The sequence below is a fragment of the Pseudophryne corroboree genome, chromosome 9, assembly GCF_028390025.1.
Source record: "Pseudophryne corroboree isolate aPseCor3 chromosome 9, aPseCor3.hap2, whole genome shotgun sequence".
In the NCBI taxonomy this organism is placed as follows: domain Eukaryota; kingdom Metazoa; phylum Chordata; class Amphibia; order Anura; family Myobatrachidae; genus Pseudophryne; species Pseudophryne corroboree.
In genome coordinates this window covers 36,251,451-36,272,608 of record NC_086452.1, presented here as the reverse complement: position 1 = coordinate 36,272,608, position 21,158 = coordinate 36,251,451, and the positions used below count along the sequence as shown (strand labels likewise).

Below are 21,158 nucleotides of genomic sequence, written 5' to 3'. Positions count from 1 at the left end.
TAACTGAATGTGTCTGTGTAACTGAATGTGTCTATGCGACTGAATGTAACTGAATGTGTCTATGTAACTGAATGTGTCTATGCAACTGAATGTGTCTATGTAACTGAATGTGTCTATGTAACTGAATGTGTCTATGTAACTGAATGTAACTGAATGTGTCTATGTAACTGAATGTAACTGAATGTGTCTATGTAACTGAATGTGTCTATGTAACTGAATGTGTCTATGTAACTGAATGTAACTGAATGTGTCTATGTAACTGAATGTGTCTGTGTAACTGAATGTGTCTATGTAACTGAATGTGTCTATGTAACTGAATGTGTCTATGTAACTGAATGTGTCTATGTAACTGAATGTAACTGAATGTGTCTATGTAACTGAATGTAACTGTATGTGTCTATGTAACTGAATGTTACTGAATGTGCCTATGTAACTGAATGTGCCTATGTAACTGAATGTGTCTATGTAACTGAATGTGTCTATGTAACAGAATGTAACTGAATGTGTCTATGTAACTGAATGTGTCTATGTAACTGAATGTGTCTATGTAACTGAATGTTACTGAATGTGTCTATGTAACTGAATGTGTCTATGTAACTGAATGTGTCTATGTAACTGAATGTGTCTGTGTAACTGAATGTGTCTGTGTAACTGAATGTGTCTGTGTAACTGAATGTGTCTATGTAACGGAATGTGTCTATGTAACTGAATGTTACTGAATGTGTCTATGTAACTGAATGTGTCTATGTAACTGAATGTTACTGAATGTGTCTATGTAACTGAATGTGTCTATGTAACTGAATGTAACTGAATGTGTCTATGTAACTGAATGTGTCTATGTAACTGAATGTTACTGAATGTGTCTGTGTAACTGAATGTGTCTGTGTAACTGAATGTGTCTGTGTAACTGAATGTGTCTATGTAACTGAATGTTACTGAATGTGTCTATGTAACTGAATGTGTCTGTGTAACTGAATGTGTCTGTGTAACTGAATGTGTCTGTGTAACTGAATGTGTCTATGTAACTGAATGTGTCTGTGTAACTGAATGTAACTGAATGTGTCTGTGTAACTGAATGTGTCTGTGTAACTGAATGTGTCTGTGTAACTGAATGTGTCTGTGTAACTGAATGTGTCTGTGTAACTGAATGTGTCTGTGTAACTGAATGTAACTGAATGTGTCTATGTAACTGAATGTAACTGTATGTGTCTATGTAACTGAATGTTACTGAATGTGCCTATGTAACTGAATGTGCCTATGTAACTGAATGTGCCTATGTAACTGAATGTGTCTATGTAACTGAATGTGTCTATGTAACAGAATGTAACTGAATGTGTCTATGTAACTGAATGTGTCTATGTAACTGAATGTTACTGAATGTGTCTGTGTAACTGAATGTGTCTGTGTAACTGAATGTGTCTGTGTAACTGAATGTGTCTATGTAACTGAATGTTACTGAATGTGTCTATGTAACTGAATGTGTCTATGTAACTGAATGTTACTGAATGTGTCTATATAACTGAATGTGTCTATGTAACTGAATGTAACTGAATGTGTCTATGTAACTGAATGTTACTGAATGTGTCTATGTAACTGAATGTGTCTGTGTAACTGAATGTGTCTGTGTAACTGAATGTGTCTATGTAACTGAATGTTACTGAATGTGTCTATGTAACTGAATGTGTCTGTGTAACTGAATGTGTCTGTGTAACTGAATGTGTCTGTGTAACTGAATGTGTCTGTGTAACTGAATGTGTCTGTGTAACTGAATGTGTCTATGTAACTGAATGTGTCTATGTAACTGAATGTGTCTATGTAACTGAATGTGTCTATGTAACTGAATGTTACTGAATGTGTCTATGTAACTGAATGTGTCTATGTAACTGAATGTTACTGAATGTGTCTATGTAACTGAATGTGTCTATGTAACTGAATGTGTCTATGTAACTGAATGTGTCTGTGTAACTGAATGTGTCTGTGTAACTGAATGTGTCTGTGTAACTGAATGTGTCTATGTAACGGAATGTGTCTATGTAACTGAATGTTACTGAATGTGTCTATGTAACTGAATGTGTCTATGTAACTGAATGTTACTGAATGTGTCTATGTAACTGAATGTGTCTATGTAACTGAATGTAACTGAATGTGTCTATGTAACTGAATGTGTCTATGTAACTGAATGTTACTGAATGTGTCTGTGTAACTGAATGTGTCTGTGTAACTGAATGTGTCTGTGTAACTGAATGTGTCTATGTAACTGAATGTTACTGAATGTGTCTGTGTAACTGAATGTGTCTGTGTAACTGAATGTGTCTGTGTAACTGAATGTGTCTATGTAACTGAATGTGTCTGTGTAACTGAATGTAACTGAATGTGTCTGTGTAACTGAATGTGTCTGTGTAACTGAATGTGTCTGTGTAACTGAATGTGTCTGTGTAACTGAATGTGTCTGTGTAACTGAATGTAACTGAATGTGTCTATGTAACTGAATGTAACTGTATGTGTCTATGTAACTGAATGTTACTGAATGTGCCTATGTAACTGAATGTGCCTATGTAACTGAATGTGCCTATGTAACTGAATGTGTCTATGTAACTGAATGTGTCTATGTAACAGAATGTAACTGAATGTGTCTATGTAACTGAATGTGTCTATGTAACTGAATGTTACTGAATGTGTCTGTGTAACTGAATGTGTCTGTGTAACTGAATGTGTCTGTGTAACTGAATGTGTCTATGTAACTGAATGTTACTGAATGTGTCTATGTAACTGAATGTGTCTATGTAACTGAATGTTACTGAATGTGTCTATATAACTGAATGTGTCTATGTAACTGAATGTAACTGAATGTGTCTATGTAACTGAATGTTACTGAATGTGTCTATGTAACTGAATGTGTCTGTGTAACTGAATGTGTCTGTGTAACTGAATGTTACTGAATGTGTCTATGTAACTGAATGTGTCTGTGTAACTGAATGTGTCTGTAACTGAATGTGTCTGTGTAACTGAATGTGTCTATGTAACTGAATGTGTCTATGTAACTGAATGTTACTGAATGTGTCTATGTAACTGAATGTGTCTGTGTAACTGAATGTGTCTGTGTAACTGAATGTGTCTATGTAACTGAATGTTACTGAATGTGTCTATGTAACTGAATGTGTCTATGTAACTGAATGTGTCTATGTAACTGAATGTTACTGAATGTGTCTATGTAACTGAATGTGTCTGTGTAACTGAATGTGTCTGTGTAACTGAATGTGTCTGTGTAACTGAATGTTACTGAATGTGTCTATGTAACTGAATGTTACTGAATGTGTCTGTGTCTATGTAACTGAATGTAACTGAATGTGTCTATGTAACTGAATGTGTCTATGTAACTGAATGTTACTGAATGTGTCTATGTAACTGAATGTGTCTGTGTAACTGAATGTGTCTGTGTAACTGAATGTGTCTGTGTAACTGAATGTTACTGAATGTGTCTATGTAACTGAATGTGTCTATGTAACTGAATGTGTCTGTGTAACTGAATGTGTCTGTGTAACTGAATGTGTCTGTGTAACTGAATGTGTCTATGTAACTGAATGTTACTGAATGTGTCTATGTAACTGAATGTGTCTATGTAACTGAATGTAACTGAATGTGTCTATGTAACTGAATGTGTCTATGTAACTGAATGTTACTGAATGTGTCTATGTAACTGAATGTGTCTGTGTAACTGAATGTGTCTGTGTAACTGAATGTGTCTATGTAACTGAATGTTACTGAATGTGTCTATGTAACTGAATGTGTCTATGTAACTGAATGTGTCTGTGTAACTGAATGTGTCTGTGTAACTGAATGTGTCTATGTAACTGGATGTGTCTGTGTAACTGAATGTGTCTATGTAACAGAATGTAACTGAATGTGTCTATGTAACTGAATGTGTCTATGTAACTGAATGTAACTGAATGTGTCTGTGTAACTGAATGTGTCTATGTAACTGAATGTGCCTATGTAACTGAATGTGTCTGTGTAACTGAATGTAACTGAATGTGTCTGTGTAACTGAATGTGTCTATGTAACTGAATGTAACTGAATGTGTCTATGTAACTGAATGTAACTGAATGTGTCTGTGTAACTGAATGTGTCTGTGTAACTGAATGTAACTGAATGTGTCTGTGTAACTGAATGTGTCTGTGTAACTGAATGTGTCTATGTAACTGAATGTGTCTCGCTCTCTCATCCGCCATGGTTACGCGCTTTGTTTTCTGAATGTTTGAACCACTCTGCTCAGGAGCGGCTGTGAAAGTGTAACAGGACATATGGCAGCAGCTCAGTGTGTAGCCCTGTTGCACCCACAGGTCCTTTCTCTTGTTTAGTAATTTCCAGCTGTACCCTCTAGGTACCCACAGGAGTGCCAGCGGCATAAGGGCTACCTACAGTCCTCATGCACCTAATCTGGCACTGTGCACGGGGTGGCTGCCCGCTGAGAATTTGATCACTTGTCCCCTCCAATCTGAAAACGCCTGTACCAGACATTTAACAAGTTACCATTCAGTGATTATTAGACGTATCCCTTCCTTCATAATTGTTTTCCCAAACCACGCTCGCTGCCGGCATTGTACCTGGACAGAGGGGAGATCCTGTCCCGATCAGTCACCGTTGTCAGGGTGATACAATGTATCATTATATAACTGTCCCCAAACACTGGTCTGAATGAGCCCGGGAAGCTCTGTGCCACTTTGGTAATCGCTGGAAAATTGCAAAAGGGACATTAGGTATTTAATAATAAAGTAAAGCACTTACAGCAGGCCTGGCCAACCTGTGGCTCTCCAGATGTTGTGAAACTACATATCCCAGCATGCCCCTGCCACAGTTTCAGCATTCCCTAGTAGTAAAACTGTGGCAAGGCATGATGGGACCTGTAGTTTTACAACAGCTGGAGAGCCACAGGTTGGCCAGGCCTGACTTACAGTTTATCGCTGGTAATGGCAGATACTGGCCTATAATAGTCCACGCAGGTAACTGAAATAGCCATTTATTCACAGGTAATATAACCTGAGAGCTGTCAGAAAAGTGTACAGGTCGTATTTCATAGTCCAGTGCGCTATTCACTGCAGCAAACTCCGTTATAAGAATAATCTGTTTATCCATTTATTTTTCCAGACCAAACAAAAGGAGACATTTACTAAGCAGTGTTAAGAGCGGAGAAGTGAGCCAGTGGAGACGTTGTCCCATCAACCAATCAGCAGCTCTGTATCATTTTATAGTATGCAGATTATAGATGTTACTTCAGTGCTGATTGGTTGCCATGGGCAACTTCTCCACTGGCTCACTTCTCTGCTCTTATCACTGCTTAGTAAATGTCCCCCAAAGTTCTTCTTAATCCTGTGTGATTGGAATACTCCTATACCATGGTCCTGCCATTCTCATTAGTTCTATGTCGTATTTCAGGGTATTGATGATGTCACCGGAGAGCCGCTAGTCCAGCAAGAAGATGACAAGCCGGACGCTGTGGTCACCAGACTACGTCAGTACAAAGATGTTGCTAAACCGGTCATAGAACGATATAAGTGAGTTTCCCCTATATTAGACTGACGTGACTTATTAACCCCAATACTGTATACTGTGAAGAGCTTTGCGTCCTTTTGGATAAAAGCGCTATATAAATTAACATGGTTCAGTTAAGAACGAACCCCCTGTAAATTGTCCTGGGTACATATGTCCTGGATTTCTAACACGTGTCTAGTGATCATCCGGCTAATTAACAGCCTTGTTTGTGAGAGCACCTGTGAGAGGTTGATACAAGGTGCGTCAGCTGCTAGTCCGAGTCTCTCACTACCTGGGGAACAGGCAGCAGCCTATTAAGAGATACTGGGGTCCAGGGCCGTTTCTAAACAATTTGGCTCCCAGTGCGAGATTTCAAAATGCGCCCCCCCCCCCCCCCCCCCCAATTGCTCAAAAAAAAAAAAAAGTGTGCCCCCCCCCCCCCATATAGCCATAAACAGAAAAAGCCTACTGCGCGCACGCTCCCGACAAGGGTGTGTGGCCTGATTAAAATGGGCGTGGTCTCATTAAAGTGGGCATGGCCTCATCTGATATCATCACAAATAAAAATAAAAAAGTCCCCTTTTTACACATTACAGCAGGCAAGTGTCCCCATTTTACACAACGCGGCAGGCAGGTGTCCCCATTTTACACAGCGCGGCAGGCAGGTGTCCCCATTTTACACAGTACGGAAGGCAGGTATCCCCATTTTACACAGTACGGTAGGCAGGTATCCCCATTTTACACAGTACGGTAGGCAGGTATCCCCATATTACACAGTACGCAGGCAGATGCCCCCATATTACACAGTACGCAGGCAGATGCCCCCATTTTACACAGTACGCAGGCAGATGCCCCCATATTACACAGTACGCAGGCAGATGCCCCCATATTACACAGTACGCAGGCAGGTGCCCCCATTTTACACAGTACGCAGGCAGGTGCCCCCATATTACACAGTACGCAGGCAGATGCCCCCATATTACACAGTACGCAGGCAGGTGCCCCCATTTTACACAGTACGCAGGCAGGTGCCCCCATTTTACACAGTACGCAGGCAGGTATCCCCATAGGCAGGTGTCCCCATTTTACACAGTACGGAAGGCAGGTATCCCCATTTTACACAGTACGGTAGGCAGGTATCCCCATTTTACACAGTACGGTAGGCAGGTATCCCCATATTACACAGTACGCAGGCAGATGCCCCCATATTACACAGTACGCAGGCAGATGCCCCCATTTTACACAGTACGCAGGCAGATGCCCCCATATTACACAGTACGCAGGCAGATGCCCCCATTTTACACAGTACGCAGGCAGGTGCCCCCATATTACACAGTACGCAGGCAGGTGCCCCCATATTACACAGTACGCAGGCAGGTGCCCCCATATTACACAGTACGCAGGCAGATGCCCCCATATTACACAGTACGCAGGCAGGTGCCCCCATTTTACACAGTACGCAGGCAGGTATCCCCATAGGCAGGTGTCCCCATTTTACACAGTGCGGCAGCGGCAGGCAGGTTTCAAATTGAGGGGAAGGAAGGGGGAGAGAGAGAGAATACTTACGTCTTCCCGCTCTTCGGTCCCACCGCCACACGTCCCTCGCGCCGGCCGCCTCCTCCTTCTTGCTTATCTCCTTATCGCCTCTCCCGAGCGCTTCTGCTCGGGGGGGCAGGGCTTCGCGGAATGACGCGCTTGCGTCGTGACGTCACGACGCAACGCGTCATTCCGCGAAACTCCGCCCCCCCCCGAGCAGGAGCGCTCGGGAGAGGCGATAAGGAGTCAAAAAGTGCCGCGGCGGGTGTCCCATGCGGTTGCTCGCCCGCCGCTAGAAACGGCACTGCTGGGGTCTATTTACTAAGCCTTGGATGGAGAGAAAGTGGACTGAGATAAGGTACCAGCCAATCACCTCCTAACTACCATGTCACGGGCTGGGTTTGAAAAATGACAGGAGCTGGTTGGCTGGTACTGTATCTCTGTCCACTTTATTTCCATCCAAGGCTTAGTAAATAGACCCCACTGTTCTGGTATACGTTCAGCATCACGGCATCCGACATCCAAATGGTAAGTATTGCCGGAAGGGTTAGGGCTAGGCTGCGAGGGCTGGGGGGGTGTTAGGTCTTGGCGCCACCTGGCTGGGGGGTTAGGCACCACTGGAGGACCCCCTCCTCCAGTGGTGCCTTACCCCCACCCAGGTGGCGCCAAGACCTAACAAAGGGATGGTGGTTAAGGCACTAATGGGGGATGGTGAGGATTAGGCTGCGGTAAGGGAGGGCTATGGGGTATGGTGGTGGTGGTGGGGGGGGGGAATATTTACCCAAATATTTACTGACTCGCGCTGAGAGCGGGAAACCGTTTTGTTTATTTAGCGCCGGGCAGGCCAGGCTGTACTTCCACATTTTGTTTGTTTTATGTTGCTAATAAAGCTAGCTGCGGACAGTTGTACCGAGGGCCTGGACTGACGTGAAACTGACTGGCTGCCACATGAAAAGGGCAAATGTTCATCCCAAGAGACGGGTAGAAAGATAGATGGTGGCTGGCCGGGTATTGTCTGTCATATGACTGACACTAGCTGTGTTCACACCAGTAGAGCACTGGAAAGTTCCAGTCCTGCCAGTGATGGATTCCATTGCATGTAGTCAGTGCCAGGGACAAAAATACCGTGCATGGAATGAACTGGGCACACTGACAGCTCATCATAGGTCTTACGTTGTGCTTGGGATTGATTTCATGAGTAAAAAGCAATTGGGTCCAGATCTGTCTTTATCAAGGTTACGCCCAGCATATTGTGTGAGCCACAGGGAGAGAGTAGAAGTTATCGGTGCACCGTGGTGCATGTAGATCATTACCTCTGACATCTGTGCGATATATGGTTTGATCAGGTTCTTCCCTGGGTGGAATGCATAATTCCCTCACCTCCCGAGTAAATCGATCCCCCCACTATTTAGCCCGATTTGTTCTCCAAAGGACCGCCTCACTTCTACATGCTGCGAGCGCCGGTGCAATTCAACAGTGCTCCGGTGTGGAAACAGCTGATCTGTAGATCAGCTGTCGCCACAAATTCTTTCACCAACAGTAGCGGCAGTGTTACTGTGCATGTGCGACTTCCAGCCGATGGAGCCAAGCAACAGATCCCTTTTTGCGTCCAGGACTCGTTCCCATAGGGAAGCAGCGGGCGTGCGGGAACAAGCGTCATCTGAAGTGGGTGAATGTTCCCACAGTCAAGCTGCAAAAATTGACGGAGCTCGATGAATTTAGGACCCCATACTAGTGTATGTGAACAGCGGAGCTGAATGGGAAACAGAAAATATCTCAGTGACTGCTCTGGTGGTCATTAAGGTCTGCCGCCCGGACTCTCCCCTAATGCCGCCCGGACTCTCCTTTGATGCCGTCCGGGCTCTCCCCGATTCCTGCAGCTCTGCCTTTATAATTTATGAGGGAGTCTCCCGACTTGGACACTGAATAAAGGGATCTTTCCCTATTTTGCTGGTTGATTCCTGGCTGGGCCCTTTCTGATTAGATCAGGCCAATTCAGTAAATCCCAGAGACATATCATGTACTTGGCCTCCCCCTAGTGGCCCAATCTGTGCACTACACAGTCTGCACCATGGTGGACAATCCTATTTCTTCTGTGGGTGGATGATACTTGCCTACTTTTGAAAAGCAATTCAGGGAGATTGTGAAAGCAACACCCATGAGCGTGGCTTTAAAGTGGATGTGCACTGCTATATATATATATATATATATATATATATATATATATATATATATATATATATAATATATATATATATATATATATATATATATATATATATATATATATATATATATAGTATGTTGCAGTTGTTGCTCAGCGTGATCTACTTAATAAAAACACACTGATACTTTTCACGACTTGTCCATGTATTGTGTTCTACTCGCATGTAGTTCCACATAAATGGCCATGAGAAACCTTATTAGAAAATAAGAAATAGAAAATATAGAATTTTTTTTATTTTTTATTGGGAAATAATACTTCTACGGACTATTTATGAACTGTGGAAAAAAGCAAAATTGGCATTTTTGTCTGTACGTTCATTACAACATCACGCAAAATCTACTGGATGAATCTGAATGCCATTTTCACTATTATATAGCTTAGTGACCTAGAAAGAAACTGGGGTATGTATGATCTCGATGTGACATCAGGCAGAGGAGCAATAAAGGAAAAAACAGACGCTTGACACTCGGTGCACTGAGAGTTGGTGTTCCGATCATGTTTCTGCAGAACTGGACTCCGCCCAAGTTATGCAACGGAACCCAACTTACAGTGACTGCTCTGCAGAGGAACCTCATTGAGGCAGATATCCTAACGGGATGTGGCGTAGGTGAGACTGTATTTATACCACGTTTCCCCCTTATCCCCAACAATTTTTCTTATCAATTCAAGCGCCTGCAGTTTTCTATAAGCATCTGCTTTACTATGACGATCAACAAGTCGCAGGGCAAATGCTCAGAGCTGCAGGCGTAGATCTCAGGACCAGCTGCTTCTCCCAAGGGCAGCTTTACGTGGCCTGCTCACGAGTTAGAGCCCCCCCCCCAAGCTTCTTTTTGTGTTAATCCCTGAAGGAAAAACTGCAAATATTGTTTGCAAAGACATTTTGTGATCAATGTAAACAATATAAAATCACAATATTACATGGCACTACTGTCTTTGTAAAATTAGTTCCGCTGAGCAGTAAGAGACATCCAAGTGGGCAAACGCAAGTGTTTCACTGGTTTCTTTTTTTTAAAGCATATATATCTACGCCGCCCTCTGGGAGTGTATCTTCGCTAAGCAGAATTGCGAACGAAATATTAGCAGAATTGCGAATAGAAATTTCTTAGCAGTTTCTGAGTAGCTCGAGACTTACTCCTACACTGCGATCAGTTCAGTCAGTTTTGTTCCTGGTTTGACGTCACACACACGCCCTGCGTTCGCCCAGACACTCCTCCGTTTCTTCAGACACTCCCGCGTTTTTCCCTGAAACGCCTGCGTTTTTCCGCACACTCCCATAAAACGGCCAGTTTGCGCCCAGAAACACCCACTTCCTGTCAATCACACTCCGATCACCAGAACGATGAAAAATCTTCGTTAGGCCGTGAGTAAAACACCAAACTTTTGTGCTAATTTACTTGGCGCAGGCGCACTGCGAACATTGCGCATGCGCATTTTGCGACTAATCGCTCCGTAGCGAAAAAAACTAACGAGCGAACAACTCTGAATCACCCCCATAGTCCGCGCGGCAAAAAATAGGAGCATGGCTTCATAGGGAAGGGGCGTGGCCACAGTTATGCCCCCTGTAGTTATGGACCCAGTAGTTGTGCCTCCTGTAGCTGTGCCCCCTGTAGATTTGCACCCAGTAGTTGTGCCCCCTGTAGCTGTGCCCAGAGTAATTGTGCCCCCTGGTAGCGCCGCTTACAAAGACAAACAAAACAAAAAAAAAATACACCCCCCTGCCCCGCTCCTGCGTCCCGACTGCTGCTGCTCCGTCTCCGCAGTCCCTCTGCGTCTGGCCGCTTCTCCGCCTGTCTGACGTCATGACGTCAGATGCCCGTGCGTGTGAGGTCATGATGTCACACGCAAGGGAGCGCGGAGGGGAGCACGGAGGGAGGGAGAGAGCTGACGCAGCTCAGGCTCTCAGCTGTCAGTGACTGGTGGCTGCGAGCTTCGTGTGACCATGCAGAGGTTCCGGCGGAGTCGAGCTGCGGCGCCCTGTACTGTCTTGGGCGCCTGGAGCTCGAGCTCCACCGGAACCGCCCTCCCTACGCCCCTGCTCATAACACCCCAACAGTCCAAGTTTTAAGGATATCTATGCTTGAATACAGATGGTATAATCAACAGACTAAGGTAATAATTAAGTCACCTGTGCTTAAGCATGGACTAGTTCTCTGCCTTGAGGACCTCTATTGGGAAACATTGTCTTCTATTGTGTGGATTTACAGTTTCTCACTCCACTACTTGGTTCATTCATCTCCTTGTTATGGAGCAATACAATGACCCTAAACAATGTCCCAAAGAAGAAGAAAAACCTGGCTCAGGTCATCATGTCCTTGAAAATCCAGATTGTCTGGTGCTAAGTTGTTGACTCCACGTTCCGATGTGACGCCGGACCCTATTTCTTATTTAGAGATTGGGAGGGCCAGCCCCTTACTTCAGGAACAAGTGGACGAATTCCAAGCTCCATTCCAAGGACCTTGAGGAACATAAGAGAACTGCCACAGCTATGTCTCCAAGCCCAGTCTGAATTGACTCCAGCTTTCCATGTACTTGCAAGTGACCCTTCTTCCCAGAATAAGGCTTATATACCTAATACAGATACAATTTTTTTTTTTTTAAATGTTGATGACCCCATTTACCAAGTGGTCACGTCTCATTTAAGACGCACAAGAACTACCTTTGTAGGTCTGGTAATAACAGTGGTAAACTCCTGTCCCATCTGCTTCATCTCCAAATGCTAGAGCTGGTCTGACCATAAGGGTGCTAGGCATGGGTGAAAACCAGACGGTGCTTAATTACACGTATACATAAAATAACCATTATAATAATTTATTTCCAGATAAAAATAACCATAATAAATGCTAGGCATGGGTGGTATAATATCGGAGGGGTCCCATGTGCGCTCTCCCTCTCTGCGACACAAGAGCATGCGCAGGTGTCCGGAAACATGGCGCCCGGGGACAAATCTCTACTGCACATGTGCGAATCACTGGGAAAATGGCCGCCGCACCATTTTCCGAGAGATTTCTGCTGCAGAAGCAGCGCCACTGCTGGGCTCCAGAGAGGTTAACAGTTGAACATGGGAGCAGGGTGTGTGCATTGTGGGCTTGGGAAGTTGTGTTTGATTTAGTGTTGAGCAGGTGTGGTGATTGTCCCACAGTCCTGCCATTTATGTTATTTGTATTTGTTTTTGTTGCTTGTTTTTTTTCTGTGATCATGTGATTGTTGTTCTGTCATAGACCTGCTGTTCACAATTGTGAGGGCTTCGTCCTTACCTAACGATTATTATAATGGCTGTCATTTATTCAGATCTGTTTTTATATAGGGGATAGTGGGGTAAGATGAGACCATTTTTACTGATGATGTCATCTAGTCAAGGAAAAAGGAGACTAGAAAAAATCTATCTTTATTTCAGGATGGGTCCTGTCAATAGAAGTGATAAGAGACCCTCTATGACAAAGGGCTGTGATAATATGACTTGTCAAGAAAACCTGAGTTTGTGGCTCAACTTGCCCTAGATTAGGGGTAAATTGATCCGAGCCAGTGGGTAAATCGGGCCTTCTGGGGGTAAATTGACCAATTGACGTTTTCAAGTTTAAATATGAGCCTAAAAAAATAAAATAAATAATACTAAAGCTTTTCTAAATTGTCTTATTTCTTCTCTTAACAGTAACTTTAAACAATATAGAACCCTCCAAAGAAAGTTTATCATTCAACAATGAAACCATTTTCATACATCATCTGTTTGGCCTTTCCAAATTTTTTAGCAAATCACTTTGGGGGGAGATGCATCAAAACTTGGAGAAACGAAACTTTGAGAGAAAAAGTACCAGCCAATCAGCTCCTAACTGCCATGTTACGGGCTGTGTCTGAAAATAAGAATTTACTTACCGATAATTCTATTTCTCGTAGTCCGTAGTGGATGCTGGGGACTCCGTCAGGACCATGGGGAATAGCGGCTCCGCAGGAGACAGGGCACAAAAATAAAGCTTTAGGATTAGGTGGTGTGTACTGGCTCCTCCCCCTATGACCCTCCTCCAAGCCTCAGTTAGGATACTGTGCCCGGACGAGCGTACACAATAAGGAAGGATATTGAACCCCGGGTAAGACTCATACCAGCCACACCAATCACACCGTATAACTTGTGATCTGAACCCAGTTAACAGTATGACAAACGTAGGAGCCTCTGAACAGACGGCTCACAACAAATAACAACCCGATTTTTTTTTGTAACAATAACTATGTACAAGTATTGCAGACAATCCGCACTTGGGATGGGCGCCCAGCATCCACTACGGACTACGAGAAATAGAATTATCGGTAAGTAAATTCTTATTTTCTCTAACGTCCTAAGTGGATGCTGGGGACTCCGTCAGGACCATGGGGATTATACCAAAGCTCCCAAACGGGCGGGAGAGTGCGGATGACTCTGCAGCACCGAATGAGAGAACTCAAGGTCCTCCTCAGCCAGTGTATCAAATTTGTTTGCCCCTGACCAAGTAGCAGCTCGGCAGAGTTGTAATGCCGAGACTCCCCGGGCAGCCGCCCAGGATGAGCCCACTTTCCTTGTGGAATGGGCCTTGACAGATTTAGGTTGTGGCAAGCCTGCCACAGAATGTGCAAGTTGAATTGTGCTACAAATCCAACGAGCAATCGTCTGCTTAGAAGCAGGAGCACCCATCTTGTTGGGTGCATACAATATAAACAGTGAGTCAGACTTTCTGACTCCCGCCGTTCTTGAAATATATATTTTCAATGCCCGGACCACGTCCAACAACTTGGAATCCTCCAACTCGTTAGTAGCCGCAGGCACCACAATAGGCTGGTTCAGGTGAAACGCTGACACCACCTTAGGCAGAAAATGAGGACGCGTCCGCAGTTCTGCCCTGTCCGTATGGAAAATCAGATATGGGCTCTTATATGATAAGGCCGCCAATTCTGATACTCTCCTGGCTGAAGCCAGGGCCAGTAGCATGGTTACTTTCCATGTAAGATACTTCAACTCCACCGATTTGAGCGGCTCAAACCAATGGGATTTGAGAAAATCCAAGACTACATTAAGATCCCACGGTGCCACTGGGGGCACAACCGGGGGCTGTATATGTAGTACTCCTTTTACAAAAGTCTGGACTTCAGGAACTGAAGCCAATTCTTTCTGGAAGAAAATCGACAGGGCCGAAATTTGAACCTTAATGGACCCCAATTTGAGGCCCATAGACAATCCTGTTTGCAGGAAATGTAGGAATCGACCCAGTTGAAATTCCTCCGTGGGGGCCTTCCTGGCCTCACACCACGCAACATATTTTCTCCAAATGCGGTGATAATGTTGTGCAGTCACCTCCTTCCTGGCTTTTACCAGTGTAGGAATGACCTCTTCCGGAATGCCTTTTTCCCTTAGAATTCGGCGTTCAACCGCCATGCCGTCAAACGCAGCCGCGGTAAGTCTTGGAATAGACACGGTCCCTGCTGAAGCAGGTCCCGTCTTAGAGGTAGAGGCCACGGATCCTCCGTGAGCATCTCTTGAAGTTCCGGGTACCAAGTTCTTCTTGGCCAATCCGGAGCCACTAGTATCGTTCTTACTCCCTTTTGCCGTATAATTCTCAGTACTTTTGGTATGAGAGGCAGAGGAGGGAACACATACACTGACTGGAACACCCACGGTGTTACCAGATCGTCCACAGCTATTGCCTGAGGATCTCTTGACCTGGCGCAATACCTGTCCAGTTTTTTGTTGAGGCGGGACGCCATCATATCCACCATTGGTTTTTCCCAACGGTTCACAATCATGTGGAAGACTTCTGGATGAAGTCCCCACTCTCCCGGGTGTAGATCGTGTCTGCTGAGGAAGTCTGCTTCCCAGTTGTCCACTCCCGGAATGAATACTGCTGACAGTGCTATCACATGATCTTCCGCCCAGCGAAGAATCCTTGCAGCTTCTGCCATTGCTGTCCTGCTTCTTGTGCCGCCCTGTCTGTTTACGTGGGCGACTGCCGTGATGTTGTCCGACTGGATCAACACCGGCTGACCCTGAAGCAGGGGTTTTGCCAGACTTAGAGCATTGTAAATCGCTCTTAGCTCCAGTATATTTATGTGAAGAGACATCTCCAGGCTTGACCATACTCCCTGGAAGTTTCTTCCCTGTGTGACCGCTCCCCAGCCTCTCAGACTGGCATCCGTGGTCACCAGGACCCAGTCCTGTATGCCGAATCTGCGGCCCTCTAACAGATGAGCACTCTGCAACCACCACAGAAGAGACACCCTTGTCCGTGGCGATAAGGTTATCCGCTGATGCATCTGCAGATGCGATCCGGACCATTTGTCCAGCAGATCCCACTGAAAAGTTCGTGCGTGGAATCTGCCGAATGGAATCGCTTCGTAAGAAGCCACCATCTTTCCCAGGACTCTTGTGCATTGATGCACAGACACTGTCCCTGGTTTTAGGAGGTTCCTGACAAGTTCGGATAACTCCCTGGCTTTCTCCTCCGGAAGAAACACCTTTTTCTGAACCGTGTCCAGAATCATTCCCAGGAACAGCAGACGTGTCGTCGGGGTCAACTGAGATTTTGGAAAATTCAGAATCCACCCGTGTTGTTGCAGCACTAGTTGGGTTAGTGCTACTCCGTCTTCCAGCTGTTCTCTGGACCTTGCCCTTATCAGGAGATCGTCCAAGTAAGGGATAATTAATACGCCTCTTCTTCGTAGAAGGATCATCATTTCGGCCATTACCTTGGTAAAGACCCGAGGTGCCGTGGACAATCCAAACGGTAGCGTCTGAAACTGATAATGACAGTTTTGCACCACGAACCTGAGGTACCCTTGATGTGAAGGGCAAATTGGGACATGCAGGTAAGCATCCTTTATGTCCAGGGACACCATAAAGTCCCCTTCTTCCAGATTCGCTATCACTGCTCTGAGTGACTCCATCTTGAACTTGAATTTTTGTATGTACAGGTTCAAAGATTTCAGATTTAGAATAGGTCTTACCGAGCCGTCCGGCTTCGGTACCACAAATAGCGTGGAGTAATACCCCTTTCCCTGTTGTAGGAGGGGTACCTTGACTATCACCTGCTGAGAAAACAGCTTGTGAATGGCTTCCAATACCGTCACCCTGTCTGAGGGAGACGTTGGCAAAGCAGACTTTAGGAACCGGCGAGGGGGAGACTTCTCGAATTCCAGCCTGTAACCCTGAGATACTACCTGCAGAATCCAGGGGTCCACCTGTGAGCAAGCCCACTGTGCGCTGAAATTCTTGAGTCGACCCCCCACCGCTCCTGAGTCCGCTTGTAAGGCCCCAGCGTCATGCTGAGGGCTTTGCAGAACCCTGGGAGGGCTTCTGTTCCTGGGCAGGGGCTGCTTGCTGCCCTCTCTTACCCCTTCCTCTGCCCCGAGGCAGATATGACTGTCCTTTTGTCCGCTTGTTCTTATAGGACCGAAAGGACTGCGGCTGAAAAGACGGTGTCTTTTTCTGTTGGGAGGGGGTCTGAGGTAAAAAAGTGGATTTTCCGGCAGTTGCCGTGGCCACCAGATCCGATAGACCGACGCCAAATAATTCCTCCCCTTTATACGGCAATACTTCCATATGTCGTTTGGAATCCGCATCACCTGACCACTGTCGCGTCCATAAACTCCTTCTGGCAGATATGGACATCGCATTTACTCTCGATGCCAGAGTGCAAATATCTCTCTGCGCATCTCGCATATAAAGGAAAGCATCCTTTAATTGCTCTATAGTCAATAAAATACTGTCCCTATCCAGGGTATCAATATTTTCAGTCAGGGAATCCAACCAGACGACCCCAGCACTGCACATCCAGGCTGAGGCGATGGCTGGTCGCAGTATAACACCAGTATGTGTGTATATACTTTTTAGGGTAGTTTCCAGTCTCCTATCCGCTGGATCCTTGAGGGCGGCCGTATCAGGAGACGGTAACGCCACTTGTTTTGATAAGCGTGTGAGCGCCTTATCCACCCTAGGGGGTGTTTCCCAGCGCGCCCTAACCTCTGGCGGGAAAGGGTATAATGCTAATAACTTTTTTGAAATTAGCATTTTTCTATCTGGGTTAACCCACGCTTCATCACATACATCATTTAATTCCTCTGATTCAGGAAAAACTACAGGTAGTTTTTTCACCCCCCACATAATACCCCTTTTTGTGGTACTTGCAGCATCAGAGATATGCAAAGCCTCCTTCATTGCCGTGATCATATAACGTGTGGCCCTACTTGAAAATACGTTTGTTTCATCACCGTCGACACTAGATTCAGTGTCTGTGTCTGGGTCTGTGTCGACCGACTGAGGTAAAGGGCGCTTTACAGCCCCTGACGGTGTCTGAGACGCCTGGGCAGGTACTAACTGGTTTGCCGGCCGTCTCATGTCGTCAACTGATTTTTGTAATGTGCTGACATTATCACGTAATTCCATAAACAAAGCCATCCATTCCGGTGTCGACTCCCTGGGGGGTGACATCACCATTATCGGCAATTGCTCTGCCTCCACGCCAACATCGTCCTCATACATGTCGACACACACGTACCGACACACAGCAGACACACAGGGAATGCTCTTATCGAAGACAGGACCCCACAAGCCCTTTGGGGAGACAGAGGGAGAGTTTGCCAGCACACACCCAAGCGCTATAATATATATGGGAACAACCTTATATAAGTGTTGTTCCTTATAGCAGCTTAAATATATCCAATATATCGCCAAAAAATGCCCCCCCTCTCTGTTTTACCCTGTTTCTGTAGTGCAGTGCAGGGGAGAGTCCTGGGAGCCTTCCTCACAGCGGAGCTGAGCAGGAAAATGGCGCTGTGTGCTGAGGAGAATAAGCCCCGCCCCCTATTTCGGCGGGCTTTCCTCCCGTAGATTTAGATAACTGGCATGGGTTAAATACATACATATAGCCTTAATGGCTATATGTGATGTATTCTTTTGCCATAAGGTATTAAAATATTGCTGCCCAGGGCGCCCCCAGCAGCCTCCGTGACCGCTTGGTGTGAAGTGTGTGACAACAATGGCGCACAGCTGCAGTGCTGTGCGCTACCTTCATGAAGACTGAAGAGCCTTCTGCCGCCTGTTTCCGGACCTTCAATCTTCAGCATCTGTAAGGGGGGTCGGCGGCGCGGCTCCGGGACGAACCCCAGGGTGAGACCTGTGTTCCGACTCCCTCTGGAGCTAATGGTGTCCAGTAGCCTAAGAATCCAATCCATCCTGCACGCAGGTGAGTTGAAATTCTCTCCCCTAAGTCCCTCGATGCAGTGAGCCTGTTGCCAGCAGGACTCACTGAAAATAAAAAACCTAAAAAACTTTTTCTAAGCAGCTCTTTAAGAGAGCCACCTAGATTGCACCCTGCTCGGACGGGCACAAAAACCTAACTGGGGCTTGGAGGAGGGTCATAGGGGGAGGAGCCAGTACACACCACCTAATCCTAAAGCTTTATTTTTGTGCCCTGTCTCCTGCGGAGCCGCTATTCCCCATGGTCCTGACGGAGTCCCCAGCATCCACTTAGGACGTTAGAGAAAAATGATTGAGAAGAATGAGGCTGATTGGTTGGTACTTTAGCTCTCTCCACTTTATCGCCTTCCAAGTTTGATACATCTCCCCCTTTGTGGGGAAAATGGCACATCATTTTCCTTTTAATGCAAAAGTGTGTTTCTGTTTGCCAATGTTCCCGCGGATTCTTCTGAGAAATTGTCACTTTGTCACCCTCAATTTCAAACTGGCTCAATTTATCCCCTTTACCACCATTTTGGAAAAAAAACTGCCTACAGTAGTTTAGTAATTCAGTCTAATATTTAGCTAAATAATACTCATGGTTTTATACATTGGCAAATCACCAATATATTTTTAGACCTGGATACATTTGCTTTGACATGACAATCATTATACCTGACTAGGGAGGCCAATCCCGGGCCGTTTTTTCAATCCCGGGATTCGGGATTGAAAAACGGTCAATCCCGGGATTGCAGTAGGGATTAGAGAAAATTGTAGGGAGCAGCGCTTTAGGGAGGGTGTAGGTAGCGGTGCGGGAGGTAGGGAGTGTGTAGGTAGCGGTGCGGGAGGTAGGGAGTGTGTAGGTAGTGGTGCGGGAGGTAGGGAGGGTGTAGGTAGCGGTGCGGGAGGTAGGGAGGGTATAGGTAGCGGTGCGGGACTCAGGACAGAGGGTGTAGGTCGCGGCAGGGAGGGAGGAAGGCTGCACGGAGGGAGAGAGGATCATGTGTGTAAGTAATAGTACTTACTATTAGACGGGCGGCAACCATTAACACACTGAACGCGGCGGCACTTCAAATGAAGCGCCGGCCGCCAGCCAATCAGGGAAGCGGCCGCAGCAGTCGCTCCTGATTGGCTGCCGCTGCAGCTTCCCTGATTGGCTGCCGGTCCGCCAGCTCTGATTGGCTGGCGGCCGGCGCTACATTTGAAGTGCCGCGCGCGTTCAACTTGTTCATGGCTGCTGCCCGCCTAAATGAGTAAGTACTATTACTTACACACCCACCCTCCCGCCTCCGAGCATGCGCAGTATAATCCCGTGAATTCCGGGATTGGATGCTCCAATCCCGGGATTCAAATCCCGGCATTTTTGGGCCCAAATCCCGGGATCCCGCCGATCCCGATCCCGGGATTGGCCTCCCTATACCTGACAGGTAGAAAATTTTACTTTGACAAGCTAAAAACTGCTTCTTGTGGGAAAACAAAACAAAACAGTACTTACCACTTTACCACTGTGCTTCTCTCCATCAAAGCCATGTAGAAATGACAGGCACTACCTGAATTTATGGTCACATGACAGCAAAAGTGTACAGTTACCTAGATACAGGGGGTAGGTCAACCTACACATTGGCTCATCTTACCCCAATCTCCCCTATTGGAAAAAACAAATACAACTGTTCCAAAAAGAAAAATAATTTTTTTTTTTTTCCTCTTCTATTCCAGGAGTAAAGGCATCCTGCACACTTTTTCAGGGACCGAAACCAACAAAATCTGGCCGTATATCTACACGCTGATGAGTACAAAGATCGCGCCGGTACACCCGGAGGACACCAGCCAGGCGTTCCGTCCGGAGGAGTCTTAGGAAGTTATTTATTGGTTTCTATGTGCTGTATCCATGTGGTGAAATGTTCTCACTATATAAAAAACTGAATATGCAGTTTTTTTTTATTATTATTATTATTTTTTCTTTGTAGGCGCTATCGGCACTTACGTGGGCGCTATCGGCACTTATATTTTGAGACATAGTTTTAATTTGTTCCGTGTTTCAGAGACCATCTATGTTTCATCCACCAACCAACTCTCCGGATGCTGTTACAGAATCGCCTTGTTTTGGGGTTATTTTTGAACATATCTATATGGCGTATTTGTTTATTATTGACCTCGTGACCTTTACCATAGATATTTTCTTGTATTTTTATGAAAAAACAATGTGTGTTTGTTTTGTTTGTTTTTATTCTGTAAAGAGAAGCTCTATACAATGATGTAACTACAATCCAAAGATGTTCAGAAATTACATAGTATCTAAAATGAGGTTATAATAAGATTATTCGCTGGGTGTTGTGTTCTACATTATAGAGAGACGCACAGCCCGGCCGATGAAGATTCGAGGTGGGATAGTTATTTCATTAATATAAATTCATCAAAAATGATTAAAAATCCAATACAAATTTTCAAAAAGTGTTTTTTTTTTCCCCCTTTCACTGTCCATCATCATATGTGTAATTTTACATGTACACAGAGATCACATATACACACGAACATGCATACATATGTTTATATGTCGGACATATACACATGCATGTTTTATATGTGATCTTGTGACATGAGGTGAAATCTATACACATCTCTCTCTCTCTCTCTCTCTCTCGGGAGAGCAGATGAAGCATGACGCCTATGTCA

The 21,158-nt window shown here is 45.2% G+C and overlaps 1 protein-coding gene across 1 annotated transcript in view; it reads left to right on the top strand.

Moving 5' to 3' along the window:
* Window positions 1–20,936, top strand: part of AK4 (adenylate kinase 4) — a 116,595-nt gene extending 95,659 nt beyond the window's left edge. Inside the window, exons 5-6 of the mRNA XM_063939172.1 lie at window positions 5,434–5,552; window positions 20,202–20,936. Coding sequence (XP_063795242.1) covers window positions 5,434–5,552; window positions 20,202–20,340 — 258 coding nt within the window. The 3' untranslated portion in view covers window positions 20,341–20,936. The remainder of the gene's footprint in view (window positions 1–5,433; window positions 5,553–20,201) is intronic.
* The last annotated feature ends 222 nt before the right edge of the window (window positions 20,937–21,158 follow it).